General features: G+C 41.5%; 1 protein-coding gene and 1 non-coding gene across 2 annotated transcripts; both read left to right on the forward strand.

Moving 5' to 3' along the window:
- The first annotated feature begins 355 nt into the window (after window positions 1–355).
- On the forward strand, window positions 356–5,994 carry MRPL17 (mitochondrial ribosomal protein L17). The gene is made up of 3 exons (XM_006185656.3): window positions 356–581; window positions 911–979; window positions 1,346–5,994. The coding sequence occupies exons 1-3, from the start codon at window positions 408–410 to the stop codon at window positions 1,610–1,612; spliced, it is 510 nt and encodes a 169-aa protein (XP_006185718.1). The 5' UTR covers window positions 356–407; the 3' UTR covers window positions 1,613–5,994.
- LOC116666743 lies at window positions 2,833–2,942 on the forward strand. Its single transcript, XR_004323641.1, has one exon. It is a non-coding gene; the product is annotated as a U6 spliceosomal RNA (small nuclear RNA).
- Window positions 5,995–17,476: the final 11,482 nt, after the last annotated feature.

Genomic DNA, 17,476 nt, shown 5'->3' on the forward strand with positions numbered 1-17,476 from the left:
CTGTGGGAGCGCGACCCCTCAGGCGCCGTTTCCCCTCAGGTAGGTACTCACTTTCCGAGCCCGCTGCGGGCAGAGCTTCCCAGCGCCCTCAGGCCACAGGACGACTGACGCAGCAGCAGAGAAAGCCAACGGCCGGCTCACCCTACACCAGGGGGCGCCTGGCTCCCGAGCCGACAGGGAGCGCTCGCAGGCCTAAAGCCCGCCCCGCTCGCCTCGGCTGGAAGAAGTCGATGCCCCGGCTCCGCCCTCCCCCAGGCTGCCAACGAGGCAGGCTCTGTTACACATGCGCAAACACGTCCACCACGCGCCTACCTACGGCGCATGCGTCCTCTCAGCTCCGCCTCTCTACTGCGTCTTCCCTGGAGTTTCCAGTTCCGGCCTCGTAGGGGCGGGAGGTAACCGAGAATATGCGGCTGTCGGTCGCCGCCGCCATCTCCCACGGCCGCGTATTCCGCCGCCTGGGCCTTGGTCCCGAGTCCCGCATCCACCTGTTGCAGAACTTGCTTACGGCACTGGTGCGACACGAACGCATCGAGGCGTCATGGGCGCGCGTGGACGAGCTGAGGGGCTACGCCGAGAAGGTGAGGATCGGGGCCGCCAGGTGCGTGAGGGGCGGGACCCTCTGGTTCCTTGCACGAGTCTGGCTTGACGGGGGCGAGATCCGGCCGGATTGGGGCAAGAATTGGAGCTGTCCTGGTAAGCCGAAGTCTGATTCCCCTGGTACCGTGAGCTGAGCCCACTCCTCCGGCCCTTCAAATGGAAGCCTGGTTAGGGCTGTGGAGTTAGAGGTGGCCTGAATTAACGAGATGCTTTCCCAGTGGAATGCATGGGTTGCAGTGAGGCATTAGAGGAGTAGGATTGGCGCCTCCTTTTTTGCTCGGGTTGGATCAGTAATGTTATGTCTTCACAGCTCATCGACTATGGGAAGCTGGGAGACACCAACGAACGAGCCATGCGCATGGCTGACTTCTGGCTCACGGTGAGTGCATCCTGTCTTCCTCCCAAATCTCATCCTTTGCTCCCTAAGTAGGAGGGGATTGTTAGAGGAAGGGTAATTAGGCAGAATTAAGCTGTAAGGCACTCACTTATGGACACATGTTGTGAACTAAATTAGAAATGTGTTTCCTAAGTTAGTTGAATTCGATATGAATCTGAATCCGCACAACTGCCTGTAAAATGAACCCTTCTGCAACTTTGACTCTACCATATCAGTGGGTGACAGAGTTGTGTGCGTGCGTGCGTGCGTGTGTGTGTGTGTGTACACCCTGCCTTTGGGAGCGCTGAAAGTTAAATGTTTCTGTGGTGGTGCCTGACTTCTCTCTCCTGGATAACTCTCCCCCTCTAGGAGAAAGACTTGATCCCAAAGCTGTTTCAAGTACTGGCCCCTCGGTACCAAGGTCAGAATGGGGGCTACACAAGAATGCTGCAGATCCCAAATCGGAGTCAGCAGGATCGGGCCAAAATGGCAGTGATTGAGTATAAAGGGAACTGTCTGCCACCCCTGCCCCTGCCTCGCAGAGACAGCAACCTTACACTCCTAAACCAGCTGCTTCAGGGACTGCAGCAGGACCAGGAAGCAAGCACCCACACAACTCAAACACAGGGGATTTAACGGGAGCCAAGAGTGTGTGGCCCTCATCAGTGCCCATGATCACAGGCCTTGGGAGCTCTTTTAATCTCTAAGAAGAACTGGAGCAGGAGTTGTAAGATGGACCATCTTGTTGGAGCCCAGAACCTTCTGGGAGTCAGATAACCCTCTTTGCATAATAGATAAATTCATTGTATGAGTATATGTAAACTGATTTTTTTTTTTCTCCTCTGAGGATTTCTGGAGAATGAGAACTATCCAAGTATTCAGTCTCTGTAAGACAGTAAATCCATGTTGTGTGTTTCTGGCTCTTAAATCTGGGTTGGGTTGGGTTAGCACAGTTTTGTTTTTCTTAATGCCACATTATATGGGGCATGTATCCTAAAATTCCAATCTGGCCCCCAAAAGTGTTTTGATGTCTACATAGAGACTAAGCCCCTAGGGTTTCTTAGAGAAGGATTACTTCCTAACGGGGGGTGGGAGAGTGAACATCTAGAAGTGAATTTTCTGCAATAATCGGGTACCCTAGGAACCTTCAAAGTTCCATTCCTCTGTTTCTAGGCAGGATCACATATTACCCTCATGTGCACCCCTCGAGCCCTGAATGGGCCTCAGAGGAGAGGACCTGGAACTCAGATGTACCATCACACTGGCCAGAGGAGTGGAAGCATTCAGCAGAGGATGTTGACTCCAGGATAAGCTCCTTCCTCTAGGGGTGGGCTTGGAGGGGTGAAGGAGAGGCTTGAAGTGGGAGGAAGATTAGGAAGTTAAACCTCTGGGGATTTCCTGGAAGTTTTCATTGTTGGCAAATCTGGGCCTCTCTGAGAACTTGGAAAAGGGAAATCCGGCTTCAGAATGGTCAGAGCATATGAGAAGTAGGAAGCTCCTTTACATGCACTAGTTACTTTGAAGCCAGACTTGGCCCAGCCAGGCTGCCCATCCCTCACACTCAGAGGCTTGACTAAGGTGGTAGTCATGGGAAGACTTGGAGCTATCATGCCTGCCTGAACACTTGATAGCAGGGCCTGACAGATCCATATCTCTAGTACAGTGGGAAAAAGAGGTTTATCTTAGGCCAGACCTTCAGAGGGTGTTTGATCCATTATCTCAGATAATAAGAGTTGGGGTGGAGAGGGTCACTGGTCTAGCAGGTAGATACTAGCTTCAGTGACAGAGCTATTCTTGTGCTATTTCAGTGCTATTTTCAGACAGCTCCCCTAGTCTGAGATTAATCTCCCAATAGGGTTCTCATCTCTTTTACAGCACATATACCAAAATTGGAATGATACAGAAAAGATTAGCATGGCCCCTGTGCAAGGATGACCCACAGATTCGTCAAGCGTTCCATATTTCTTAAATGAAAAAAATTTTTGAATTAAAAAAGGAGTACATGAATCCTATAAAATTTAATAAAGGCTCAGGGATGACACAAGGGAAATAAGAATATAACAGTTTTACTAATCTGGCCTATAAATGGTAGCTTTTTCACCTAAATGGGTGAAACATACCCTCGAGTTCATCTAGGCATGCATCTCTTTAATAAACTCCAAACACCCAAGACAGGAGTCCAGATACACTAGAATTCCTCCTTTGAGAAGTTCTCTGTCTTAAGGGGTTGTACATAGCTCAGTGGTAGAAGGCATGTTTGGCATACATGAGGTCCTAGGTTCAATCCCCAGGGCCTCCATTAAGGGGGAAAAAAAGTTCTTTGTCTCAAGTTCCAGTTTTTCACTCCAAGGTTCACAGTTATGCCCACTCCCCTCAAAAGATAACAAACTTAGTCTAGCCTCAACAGATCAGTGACACAGTGTAAGCCCAATATCCAGAGGAGATACAACTACAAAAGTCAGGGACTGTTTCCTTACACTCATCTTCTACAGTCAAATCAGCAGGTCATATTGATTTTATTTCCATAATGTTTCTCAAATCTGTAGTCACCTCTCTCCCAGTCTGAAGTCCTAGACATCTCGATCCTAGATTACTGCAACAGCCTCCTAACTTGCCTCCCTCCACACTGCAGCCATAGTGATAGGAATCTGCTATCTTAATTCTCTGCTTGCTGATCTCCAGTGGCTCTTTTCCTATGGGGAAAGAATCCACATTCCTTACCATGACTCCCCTCAGTGAGTAGGCATCTGCTCATTGTTCCAGCTTCTTCCTTTGCCTCTAGTTCTATGCTCCAGAACCTTGAAGGGCTTTATTTTGACTGTTTCCCTATGCACAGCTCCCCTTACCACCTTTTATTCATCTATCACCCAGAGAACCCTCTCCCCTTTACCTACCTGCCTTGTGTACAAACTTTCAGCATCTCCGGGGTGATTGCTGTAACCATTTCTACACCTAAGTTCATTACTTTGTAACCCTAGGTGCGGCTACAGTATTTCCATAATACACTGGATTTACCATGTTGCGTTACAATTCCCTGCAGTGGATTGATTCCCAAACATCCACCCCAGATAAGTTTAAGGCAGTCATGGTACTTCCATTCCCTTGCTGTTGGTGGGTTCAGGGATGGACAAGCCTTAACTAATTTGAGGCCATGAGAATCCATGCTCTACTCTGCTGAGTAAGAGTAAGATTACATGTTATTCTGATAAGCACAGGGAACTGGCTCTAGACTAAAGAGGACACTGAGAGTGGCAGGTCAGAACAACTGAAAGGTACTATACAGTAATAATCTTTAGTGATTATTCCCATTTATGCCTGGGTTTTCTGTTAATTGCTACCAAAGGTAATCTTATTTTCTACTGTTGAATCTTTAGGGTAGTGTTTTCCCCAAATTCTTTTACTATGACCCACAGGTCAAAAAACATTTTACATTGGAACATAACATTGACATAAATAGGTGTAATGAAACAAAAGCAGCACAGAGCATTTACTTGTACAGATATCATGTGCACTAATATTGTCTACTATTTTCTAGTTCAGTTTTTTAAAATGATAGTCCCAATCCAGTAGATTGATTTTACAACTCACTAATGTTTTACAACCTGCTTTTGAAAAACACTGATCTCAGTCAGCATTACAGATTCGCAGTTGCCTTTGCTGGATAAAATCCTGGCTTCTGTCGTGGCAGAAAGACCTGCTATGGCCTGTTCTCAGCCACCCCTCGGGCTCATCTACAGATATTTGCTACCAGCCTTCGTAGGAAACTAACTTGTTATTCTCTGAATATATCTACCTTTGTGCATGATGTTGCCTCTACTGTAGTGCTTGCCCCGTTTCAAGTTACCTTCTACAGGTTATTCAGATCTCTACTCAGGGTCACTTTTTTGAGGCCTTCTGCAAACTCTGCATCACCCTTCAAATGGGGCTAGGTCCGTTCCTGGGTGCGGTGATACTCCTCACGGCATATGCCTGTCAAAGCATTCATCACACCATACTACCAATTGCCTGGCTGCTTCACTGACTCCTTCACTGAACTGAGCTCCCAAAACTAGGAAATGGGACTCATTTCTTCTGGATAACTCTTTTCCTACCATGGGACCTGATTGAGTATATGCTCAATATATGTTTATTAAATGAGGAGTAAGCTGCATGTTGTCTACAACAGAGTCAGCTCTGTGGCTGAGCTTTACAAAACCATCAACATGGTACTCTGCAGGGACAGAGCTACGCTACACTGCAGAGTATACCAAGGCTGAAGAAATGGGTTCCTTCCTTTCCAGGGACTTAAGTGTTAATAATGACAGTCAAGAATGTAAGCATATGTCTAATTCATTTCCCACACATTTCATATTTCAATTTTCTGAAATATTTCTAATCAACCTGCAGACAGAAAATAGCTCTACATTTTCCAAGACGTAGCCAAAAGCTGGTCTGAAACCTCTTCTCTGAAGTATTCACTGAATTCTGCATAAGTTAGAGACTTTTCCAGTGATCCAGTTTCACAGGATACATCTTTCATTGCAGCAGTCCCACAGTTACATTGTTCAACACCCTTCACTAGCTGGTGAATTCCTTGAGGGTAGAGGACATACTAAATAAAACCTTGTGCTGCCCAGTAAAAGACATGAGATGTAATAGGCATCTGTATAGGTCAATTGAATCAATGCATTGCACCAAGTTCTTCAGCCTAGCTCTGCATTTTAGGTTTACTAACTCCTCCCTTCCCCAGTCTCCTCTTACTTCATCTGAAAATGAACTTCCTGCAACGCTGATTCCCCATTGTTCGCTACTGGGCAACAGTACCCTTAAGGCTTTCCTCTCTATGCCCTTAAATGCAGAGGCATACTGTAGCTCTCTGATATTAGAGACGTGAATTTGGTAGTTAAGTTTGGGATGCCCTAATAATAAAAATGGTCTATATGCTTGTATTTTGAGGAAAGGAATTTCAACTGTTCTGTCATTTTGTCATTCTGTTCTACAATATCTGTTTAATATTAAATTAATGTTTTTAGTTCTTACAAGTTTAATATCGTACATTGCACACACACACACACACACACCTGTAAAAATTGATGCTCTAGGAAGATGAGCCTTGTTTACACTGTGGCTTCACATATACCTTGGCACATCTCCATGTAGCCAAGCATGGGACACACAGCATTAAAGTTTTACTGCCATTCGCTTCAAGGAGATGAAAATACAAAAGCTGTACCTAGAGAAGTTCCTGAAAACTCAATACTATTGTCCTGACTTAATTTCTAATATCTTCTCCTTAAAATGGTCTCAGAAGCTTTCCTACAATTAGCTTTTCCTTTTCTCCCAGAAGGAACAAAAGAAAGGAAAAATAGTTCAGTTTTGTATGTGCTGAGTTTGAGATGCCTGGGAGCATGTAGAGTTTAGGAAAGAGTTCTTCACTGGGAAAAGCGATTTGGAAGTTCTTGGCAATGAAAGCGAAGGAAATGGATGGGATGACTCAGAGTGTGTACGCAGAGGGAAAGGAGGCTGAGGTCAGACATTAGGGGACAGACAGGATACAGAATCTATGAAGGAGACTGAGAAATTGTCTTTCAGATAGGAAAGAGAACCTGCAAAATTCATCACAGTACCCAGTACAGTGTGTTTGCATAGGAGACACTCAAAAAATAATTATCAAATGATTTAGCAAGGAAAGTGCTTCTTCATTCAAAGCTCTGTGCTAGTGTAGAGAATACAGGGATAACTCCTCAAGGGTCCATCAGGCCAGTTGGAAGGACAAATCATGAACGAGTACAACACAGTAACACAAATAGCTAAAAGTGGCATGTACAAGGCGTACTGGAGTACCAACAAAGAAGGTCAATGAGGAACTTCTCGGAGAAAACAATGTGACAGCTGAATCTTGAAGAATGAATAGGCATTCATCAAGCATGGGGGGAGGTCCTCTGGGAGGGCATTGCAGGCAGCAAGATCTGCAGGTAGAAGTGCACTGAATTATGAAACAGAGCAGAGTGTTTGAGAAATTCCAAGTAAGTAATTTGGTACAGCTGGGATTTGGTATTTGAGGAAGAAGTGGAGGAAATGAAGCAGGAAAGCCAGGCAAGATCAAGTTACAAAGGGCCATGCAAGACATGATAAAGTGCTTGGATTTTATCTGGAAGACTAGGGGAAGCCACTGAGGACTTTTAAATGGAGAGAAAAGGAATCAGATTTACATTTCAGAAAGGTCATTCTTGCATCTGACAGGAAGATGGGCTAGGGGTCAAGACTAGAAGCAAGGAAACCAAATAGGAGGCTAGTTAAGGAATCCAGAGGGAGCTGAGGGAAGACTGGACTGGGCCAGAAGAAGGAAGGGGTGGAGAGAGACTGACAGATCGGACAGGTATAGAGGAGATAGGATAGACTAGGCATCGTGTGTGATAAGATGAGGTAGAGAAAGAAGCTAAGAGTCAAGCGTGATACCAAGTTTGGACTTGGGCAGCTGGATGGAGTAATTCCGTTCACAGAGAATGAGGATGGCAGAGGAGAAGCAGATCTGAGATTCTGTGATGAGCTTTGTTGTAAACATTAGAGTTAAGGATATGTCTTAATTAACAGTTGTTCTGGAGCTCAGAGGATATATGTAAGCTAGCAATACAGATGTGAGAATCACACATAAATGAGGGAATTGAAGCAATTGGACTAGATGAGATTTTCCAGATGAAAAATATAGAGTAAGAGAAAAAGAAGGCCTAGGATAGAGCCAACATTCAAAGGTCAACCGGTAAAAGGGAAGCCCTCTGAGGAGGGTGAAAAGTGCTACAGCTGGAACACTAGCTGCAGTACTGTGTGTCTCAAAATCCAGGGGAAAGGGGGCCAAAAGCATCTATTTGTGGTTATCTCCCTCAGTAGATTCTGAGTTCTTGGGGACAGACACTAGATAATCTTTGTATTCTTACAACCTGATGTTGGCCAGGCTCCAGAGTAGTGGTTCAATGAATATCTTTGGCCATTAGACTTTAAAATTAGGATATTCACTGTTGACGTCTGATGGAGCGATCTCTTGAGAGGAACGAAAGTAGAAACCATCAAGACAACTAGAGAAGTTTGGAGACAAGGAAAAGGGAAGATAGGGCAGAGATATGGGAGCAACTTGAGAGGAAAGCAGATTTAAAAGTGAATTTTGAAGATGAATATATTCATTTTTGCTATGATCTGAATGTTCGTATCCCCCTCATGCCAATTCATATGTTGAAATCCTAATGCCCAATTTGATGGTATTGGGAGGTGGAGCCTTTGGGAGATGCCTAGGTCATGAGGGTGGAAGCCTCATGAATGAGACTATTGTTCTTGTAAAAGAGATCACACAGAGATCCCTCACCTCTTCCATCCTGGGAGGGCACAGTGAGAAGGCGCTGGCTGTGAACCTGGAAAAGGTCCTCACCAGAACTTGACCATGCTGGTGCCTCAGTCTTGGACTTCCCATCCTCCAGAACTATGAGAAATAAATTTCTGTTGTTTATAAACTATCCAGTCTATAGTATTTGGTTATAACAGCCCAAATAGACTAAGACAATTTTAATAACCAGTACTTTTGCCAGACCTTATTTGTGGCGACAGACACTTAAGGGTTTGTATAGGTTTGAGGGAAAATCCTCTCATGTTGAGGACAAAAGTAATGGAGGAGAGCTTTCCCATTCCCCACGGTGGCTTTCATGGCTCCTCCACCTTATGTAAAGCCTCTTCTCTTTGGAGACTCAAGACTTTGTTGTACCACGTCCTCCTGATGTTCTTGGCCTTAGCTGCTAAGGGGTGCCCAGAGCACCTGCTGGCCCAAAGCACATGAAGTCAGTTGGCAAGCTTTCAGTTTAAGCATATCTGCCTTTATACACACATTATATCGCCCAGAGCTAGTCACAAAATGAATCATTAAATTCAGTCAGAGACCTAACACAATAGGCTGGAGCAAATAGACAAAATATCATGAATGAGAAGTCAACATGGAGCTCACAGAGATAGAAGCAAGCACAGGAAGGGCAAAACTCTGGAGGAGTTTTGTAACACTAAGAACCACTCCTCCCCCAAACCCACTTTTTATAATAGACTGGGCCATTCGTGCCAGGCTGATTGAGGGTGGAGGTGGGGGAAGACAGCTTCTGATCACTCACACATTCATTCAAGTCTTAGGCCCAGAGTCTTAGCATCCCAACCTTGAATGCCCCATCCAAGACTCTGGCCCCATAGTTCTTTATTGTTCTTGCCTCCTGAAGCCCATTTATCCAGCCCACTTAGTTTGCCAGGCCTTTGAACCTTTCATGACCAGATCTACTTTTCCCCTGAAGTTTTTCCCTCTAGAATCTTACTCTTAAAACCCAGCTTCTTGCCTCTGGATGGCTCATCCCTTTGCACACATATATCAAATTTTCAAACTCTAGAAACCCTAATCTTCTGAACTCTCTTTTCTCCCTGTGTGCATCAGGCCTTTCTTTCTTTTCAACCCAGTGTGGATGTCATGATCCAACACTTCATCTGTTCTCATGGCAGCCCCTATTCAGCGCCATATCTTTCTCTTCTATCTACCTTTTAATCACCAGATTTCTCTTCTGTGACCTTATCATAGAGAGCTCCTAGGAATAAAAATTATCACACAACCCCTGGCATTGGGATCAACAAAACTGGACCCTGAGCACAACTCAACAAGCCTGGATTGCTTGATCCTACCATCTCTTTGACTCCTGCAAACTTTCTCCACTTAAATTCTTCGTATCATCTATCATCTCCTATTATGAGCACTTAACCTCACCTCCTACTCTCAACAATGATAACAGCAACAAAAGGGAAGCTGTAGGCATGGTCTTCTCAATTTCCTATCTTCCTGATCCTTACCTACATCCAGGAACTAGGCATTTAGGTGAAAATCTATTTACTGAAGACAATTCACCCAATGACCAGGCTCCCAAAAGCTCAATTCACCAAATTTTCCAAAGTTATCAACTTTAAAAATTGTTGGTTTTGAGCACCAAATTCCAATTTGGCAAAGTTATCAATTCACCAAAAACTTGTTTCAAACAATAACTTTTAAAATTTATAAATTGTGTTGCATGAAAAGGTTTAATAAGTTTATGGATTCGTGGGGTTTTTTTTTAATTTTCAATTAATTTCAGTTTGACTTAGTTTAGTTTTAGTTTTACCAAAATCTTCTCATTAGATCTGTTGTATACTAGATTTCAATCAAACTATGTGATGTCACTTTTGTGTGTGAAACTCATAGAAATTTAGGAGCCAGATGCCTAAACAAGTGGATAATACTCATTTAATCAAGCTGATAAACAAATCTAGGAATTAAAAAAAGTTTAAAACAGTACTTTCTAACTCATTCTGCAAAGCACATTTTTTTTTTAGTTCACATGTGTACTGATCATTGTTTCTAAGAACAGATTAGAGCTTTAGCTTTTTAAACTTACATGTTTATTTACTTATTTATTTAATGGCAGTACTGAAGATTGAACCCAGGACCTCATGCATGCTAAGCATGCCATTTACCACTGAGCTACACCTTCCCCATTGCAAGAAAAGATCAATATCCCTTATGAATATAGATACAAATTCCCCAACAAAATACTAGACTGTATCCAACAACACAGAAAAAGATTTATATACTAGGAACAAGTGGGCTTTATCCTAGAAATACAAGGTTGGTTACCATTCTGAACTCAAGTAATGTAATATTCCATATCATCTCAATAGAATAAAAAGCAAAACCACAGGATTATCTCAGCAGACACACAAAAAGCATTTGACAATACCTGACACATTTTCATTATATAAGCACTCAATAAATTAGGAATAAAAGGAATTTTCTCAACAAATAAAGGACATGAAAAACCCACAGCTTATATCATAGTTAATATTAAAACACTGGACACTTTCTTTCTAAAATCAGGAACAGGACAAGGATGTCCATTCTTGCTACTTTTATTTAACATTGTTTTAAAGGTTCCACTAAGGCAGTTAGACAAGAAAAAAAAAAAAGACATCTGTATGGGAAAGGAAGAAGTAAAATTATCTCTATTCGCAGATGATATGGTCTTATATATAGAAAACCCTGAGGAATCCACCAAAAAACTATTAAAACTAATAAATGAATTCAACAAGGTTACAGGATACAAAATCAGTATTCAAAAATCAATTGTATTTCTACACACTAGCAAGTAACAATCCAAAAAAGAAATTAAGAAAACAATTCCATTTACAATAGCATCAAAAAGAATAAAATGCTTGGGAATAAATTTAAGTAAAGTACAAGACTTACACACTGAAAACTACAAAAGATTATTGAGAACATGTGAAAATGCCTTCATAAATGTAAAGATATCATATGTTCATGGATTTGAAGACATAATATTGTTAAGATAGAAATACTCCCCAAATTGATTTGAAATTCAGTATCATCCTTATCAAAATCACATTGCATTTTTTTGCAGAAATACTGAAAATCATGGAAATTCAAGGGACCCAGAATAGCCAAAATAATCTTGAAAAATAACAAAGTTGGAAGACTCATAGTTCCTGACTTTAAAACTTTTATAAAGTAATCAAGACTGTGTAGTACTGACATAAGGATAGACCTGTAGATCAATGGAAAAGAAACGAGAGATCAGAAATAAACATTCACAGTTATGGTCAATTTTTTTAACAGGGATGGCAAGAAAAAGAAAGACAAGTATTTTCAATAAATAATGCCAGGGCTAGCTATCCGTATGTAAAAAACTAAAGTTACACCCCCACCTCACACCACGTACAAAAATTATCTCAAATGAGTCACAGACCTAAATGTAAGAGCTAAAACCATAAAACTGTTAGAAAAAAATGGCAGTTAATCTTCACCTTGGAATAGACAACAGTTTCTTAGATACAATGCCGAAAGCACAAACAACAAAAGGAAAATAAGTTCATTATTTAAAGAATAGAATATACAAGAACTGTGGGACAATAAGAAAATACATACAATGGAGAGAAAGGAACAGAAGAAATATTTGAAGTAATAACTACAGAGAATTTTCTGAAATTAATGGCAGACACCATTTAAACCACGGATCTAGGAAGCTCAGAAGACATCAGGGTAGATACTGAAAAAATCTTCACCTGGGTATAGAGAACTGCAAAATATTCAAACTACAGAATATCAAAGACAAAGAGAAAACCTTGAAAGAATCCAGAGAAGAAAATATGCAATGGTGAATCAGCATATAAAAAGATGCTGAGTCTACGGCCATAACACACCCGATCTCGTCTAAAAATATGCTGAACATCATTAGCCTTTATAGAAAGACAAATCAAAACCACAATGAGATACCACTTCATACTCACTAAGATGATTATAATCAAAAAGATAAGCAATAGCAAATGTTGGCAAGGACGTAGAGAAACTGGAACCCTATACACTCCTCGTAGAAAGGTGAAATGGTGAAGCTGCTGTAGAAAAGTTTGACAACATTTCCTCAAATATTTCCTCAAAATGGTAAACAGTTTATAGTACGTAGTTACAATATGTATCATACCAGCAATTCCACTCCTAGGTATGTACCCAAGGGAATTGAAAAGGCATGTCCACACAAAAACTTGTATACAATGTTCACAGCAGCATTATTCGTAATAACCCAAAAGGGCAAAAAAAAGAAAGAAAGAAAGAAAGAAATTCCAAATGTCCCTCAACTGATGAATGAATAAACAGAATGTGATATAGCCATAGAATAGAATATTATTCCTCCATAAAAAGGAATGAAATGCTAATGTATGCTACAACATAGATGAACCTCAAAAATAGTCTAAGTGAAAGAAGCCAGACACAAAAAAGCTACATATTGTATGATTTCATTTATGTGAAATATTCAGAATAGGCAAATCCACAGAAACAGAACGTAGATTATGTCAGGGGCTGAAGGGAGGAGAAAATGGGGAGTAACTGCTAGTAGGTATGGGGTTTCTTTTGGAACAATGAAAATATTGTGGAATTTGATTTTGGTGATGGATACACAACTCTGTGAATATACTAAAAACCACTGTGAATTGTATACTTCACAAGGATGAACTTTATGGTATATAAATTGTAACTCAATAAAACTGTTGCTTAAACAAATAAAAATAAAAGTAAAAACTGTATTTAGAAATAGCAACAACTACATAATCAAGGATAAGGCTAAGCAGAGATCTTCCTAAAGTACAGTCTTCCTATTGTGGTATGAATGGGACTGGTAGAAATTCTACAAATAATTGCTTTGATGTTACTATGGCAGGAGGCCCATTTATGAATGGTCATCGTGAGATTTTAGAACAACTATCTTGAACTAATGAGTTTATAATAGAATTGATATAATTAATTTTATCACATACCATAGTAACTATTTATACCATTTACCAACCAGTGTGGAAACACAGTGTGGCCACATTTCAGCCCATATAACCTATTAAAATTACAAATGCACAAAAAAACAAGTTTAAAAAAGGCAAATTATTGGATTGAAAATGCTTTGGAAGAGAGGGACCCCCCCCAAGATTGTTTATAAAATATTTGACATTTGAGTCATTGCACAATACTTGTAGAACAAAATACACAAGAAATTCTCATTTTCAAAAGTCATAGATTCAAAACAAGGAAAAACTTAGACTACACTGAACTTTGGCCAGCCATGGCAAAATGACTTCAGTGAAACAGCTGCAAATAAGTTAAAACTAAACTAAACTGAGCTAAACTGCACTTCAAAATTAATAACTGATACTTTGTAGAAACTTTCAAGAGTAGTTAAAATCCATACAACCATGCAAATTGTTGTAAACTTTACACATAGAAGAAACAAAATTTTGGAAAATTGACAAAATTGGTGAATTTCAGTAAATTGATCACTCTGAATTGAAATTCTGAGAACTGGCTCTTCTTACTTCCCATCCCAGAGGATGGGAGTCCTTCCTCTTCTCCACATTTAATCCTTCCACCTGTGTTCTAGATCCCATCTGGTTCTGCCTTCTCTGGCTCCCGCTCTGTGGGAGAGGATTGGGAGTCTCCTTTTTCCTTTCCTAGAGTCACTACAGGGAATTGAAATCCATCAGAGCCTGGAAAACATGCTTGCTCTTGGAAGATCTCAACTCAAACTGTGCTGGACTCTGGCCATTTTTTAAATACTCATGCTCACTTTCTCCAGGGCTGTGCTCTACTGAAGAGCGCTAATGACTGTGGCTTCTCGTGAGCATTTGAATGGGGGGCTAAGTCTTGAGCAGTCTAAAACCAAGCACTTACCCGACCCAGTGCCTCCTCCTGCACTAAGAAGGAACAAATGAATAACGGAGCCAGCGAGGATTGTCAGCCTCCCGTCACGTCATTCAGGATCATCGTTCCAAGGTAGGTCTTTTGGGTCATCTTTCCTTTCTCATTTGGTCATCCCCACACTCGTCTGTCCTTCCTTGCCCCTAGTTAATTTGCCCTTCCACTACACCCCTGACTTCTAGCCCTTCCCATCATGGACCCTCCCTCCCAATCTTTCCTGCTCTGAAATCTCCATTTCGTGGTGACAACCCCCTGAATTCTCAGCCCCTTTATATGCCTCTGAGCCTCTAAATCCTATGTAAGAGAGCTGGCTTTGCTTAAGTACATCATTTCCACATTTTCCCACATGTCTGAGGAGGAGAGGGAAGTAGTCTCCACACTCAGGATTCCCTGAAGCCCAAACACAAGTACTTCTCCACACCTTCCCCCTAATCTTTGAGACTCATACCATCTTGTTATTTGAGACTCTGCCTTCCTCAGTGCTGTCATGAAATGATCTCTCCTCTTTTTTATCAAGGATTTTACTGTAGCTGTGCCTATATCCTTTGTTCTCTCACCAGCATCCTCATCTCCATGGTCCTTTAGGTATACAAGGCCACCAACCATCATTCCTCTTAACAGTATCTCCACTCCTTTAACACCTTCCTCAAGTTCCCTAACTTACTGCCTCCCTTATGACCATTTTCACGAACTCCAAGTCCTCTCCAGAAAGAATGGGATCACCAGATATGATGGCCTCAATTTTCCACCCTGTCCACCTCCCCCCTGCACTGCCATCATACCCTCATACATGCACTTACCTGCATCTCACCCATTTTCCCTTTTAGTCTTGAAGGAGGAGGTACCTCTCTAGGTTAAAAACCAATTCCTTCCTGTAGCCATGCTTAATTCTTCAGACCGTCCTCTCTACTCTGGGACCTTTCTCCACTAGCCATTGCCTCTCCATCAGCTCCTTATCTGCGGTGTTAAACATGGTCCTGCTGCTCACGTCCAAGCAAACATCCCTCAGTCTTTCCCTTCCCCACTCCCCCTCTCAGCCTCCTGTTACCTATTCTTTCTCTCCTTGCTAAACTCACTGAGTAGTGGTCCTTGATCCTGCTATCTCACTAACATCCTTTCTTACTTCTGGAATAGAAACCCCCTCATGTCAGTCATTTGCTTAGCAAATATTGACTGAACATCACCTATGGGCAGGCTTCAATGGTGAGCAAACCAGGTTTACTGCTGAGTGGAGTATACAGACATTTAATCAAATATTTACACACCAGAAACTTGCAACTGTGACACCTGTTACAAAGGAGAAATACCAGGCACTAGGAGGGCCCATCATCTGGGGATTTGACCTAGTCAGGTCAAACAAGGAAACAAAGACAAAACAAAACAAGAAAAGTCAGACCTAGAGAGGTCAGGGATGTAATGAAGTGATGCTTCACTTGAGAACTGAAAGTTAAATGAGAGGCCACTTAACGGAGGAAAGGACCAAAGCATGCCCTGAGCAGGACAATTTTATGCCACAGCGTTCTTAACAGTCAGTCTGAATGGGATCTGCCATCTTCTTAAATGACCTTGCCCTCTACTCCCAAAATTGACCTAGATGGGCACATGAGTCAACCCAGGCCATCTGGAGTCTTTCCTCGGGATTTCTGAAATTGCTGGTATTGTTATAAAGCCTATTTTTGAACTATTTTTAATATATATTATATTGATTTTAAAATTAGTTTAACACCTCAGGAGAGAAGATAAGAGACAGATCGTCCAAACAGAAGAATTCCTAATAATATACTACATATTACAATATATATATGTTTCCCCCTCCTGGAGATAGAACTCCCTCCCTGAGTATGGAACTTCGTAACTCACTTCTAAAGAACAGAATATGGAAAAAGAGAAAAAGTAGCTTTACAGTGGAAAGACCTGGCAGACACAACCGTAACCAAATAATCAAAGTTAACACCACCAGTGGGACTTCATGTTGATGACATGTACCCCCTGATACAATGTGATGAAAAGGGCACTTCACCTCACCTTTGTGGTGCTCCTTCTTCCCAGTCAACTCATAAGGAAAACGTCAGAGAAAACCAAACAGAGGGACATTCAACAACATGCCTGGCCAGTTTTCTTCAAAACTGTCAAGATCATGAAAAGACAAAGACAGAGAAGCTGTCACAGACCAGAGGAGACTAATGAAACATGAGAACTAAATGGTCTCCTGCATTGAATCCTAGAATAGAAAAAAGACATTACCAAAAAAGCTGGTGAAATCTGAACAAAGTCTAGTGTAGTTAATAGTGATGTACCAACGTTAACCTTTTATTTTTGACAAATGTATCATAATTATTTAAGATGTTATTATCAGAGAAAACTAGGTGACAGATACATGGAACTCTCAGTACTATCTTTGCAACTTTTCTATAAATCTAGAACTACTCCAAAATAAAATTTTAAATATTCAGGAGAGAATTAAGCAAAATAAAAGGAGATACAGAAACTAGAGACACAGACAAAGTCTTGAGGTTCTGGTTCCATTTGCTAGTCATCTCCCAAGTTTGGTAACTGGGCTGGGAAATCTACTCTTCTTTCCTAAGCTAATTCAATTGGGTTTCATTCACATGCAGTTAAGTTTTCACTTTTACACACTGTTGCTACTCTTTTACCTCTACTCCCTCCTTATCTCACTGTGGCCTGGTTTCTCTCCCCTCTTCTCTCCCTCTCCCTCTCTTTCCTCTCTTCTTTATCCCCCCTCTTGACAAATTTCATTTATACAATACAGTATTATTAACTACAGTCCCCAAGTTATACATTGGATCCGCAGACCTTATCCATCTTGTAACTGAAAGTTTGTACCCTTTTACCCGTATCTCTCCATTTCCCACATCTCCCATCTCCAGGCAATCACCGTTGTACTCTCTGTTTCTATGAGTTTGACTTTTTTTTTTTTTTTGTAGATTCCATATATAAGTGATACTGTGCAGTATACGTCTTTCTCTGTGTGGCTTATTTCATTTAACATAATGCCCTCCAGGTTCATCCATGCTGTCACAAATAACAGAATATCCTTTGCTTTTAAAGCTGAATAATATCCCATGTGTGTGTGTATCTCACATTTTCTTTGTTCATTTGTCCATCAAGTGATATTTAGGTTGTTTCCACGTGTTGGCTTTTGTGAATATGCTGCAGTAAACATGAGGGGCAGATAGCTCTTCAAGATAGTGACTTCATTTCCT

This window comes from Camelus ferus, chromosome 10 (assembly GCF_009834535.1).
Source record: "Camelus ferus isolate YT-003-E chromosome 10, BCGSAC_Cfer_1.0, whole genome shotgun sequence".
NCBI lineage: Eukaryota > Metazoa > Chordata > Mammalia > Artiodactyla > Camelidae > Camelus > Camelus ferus.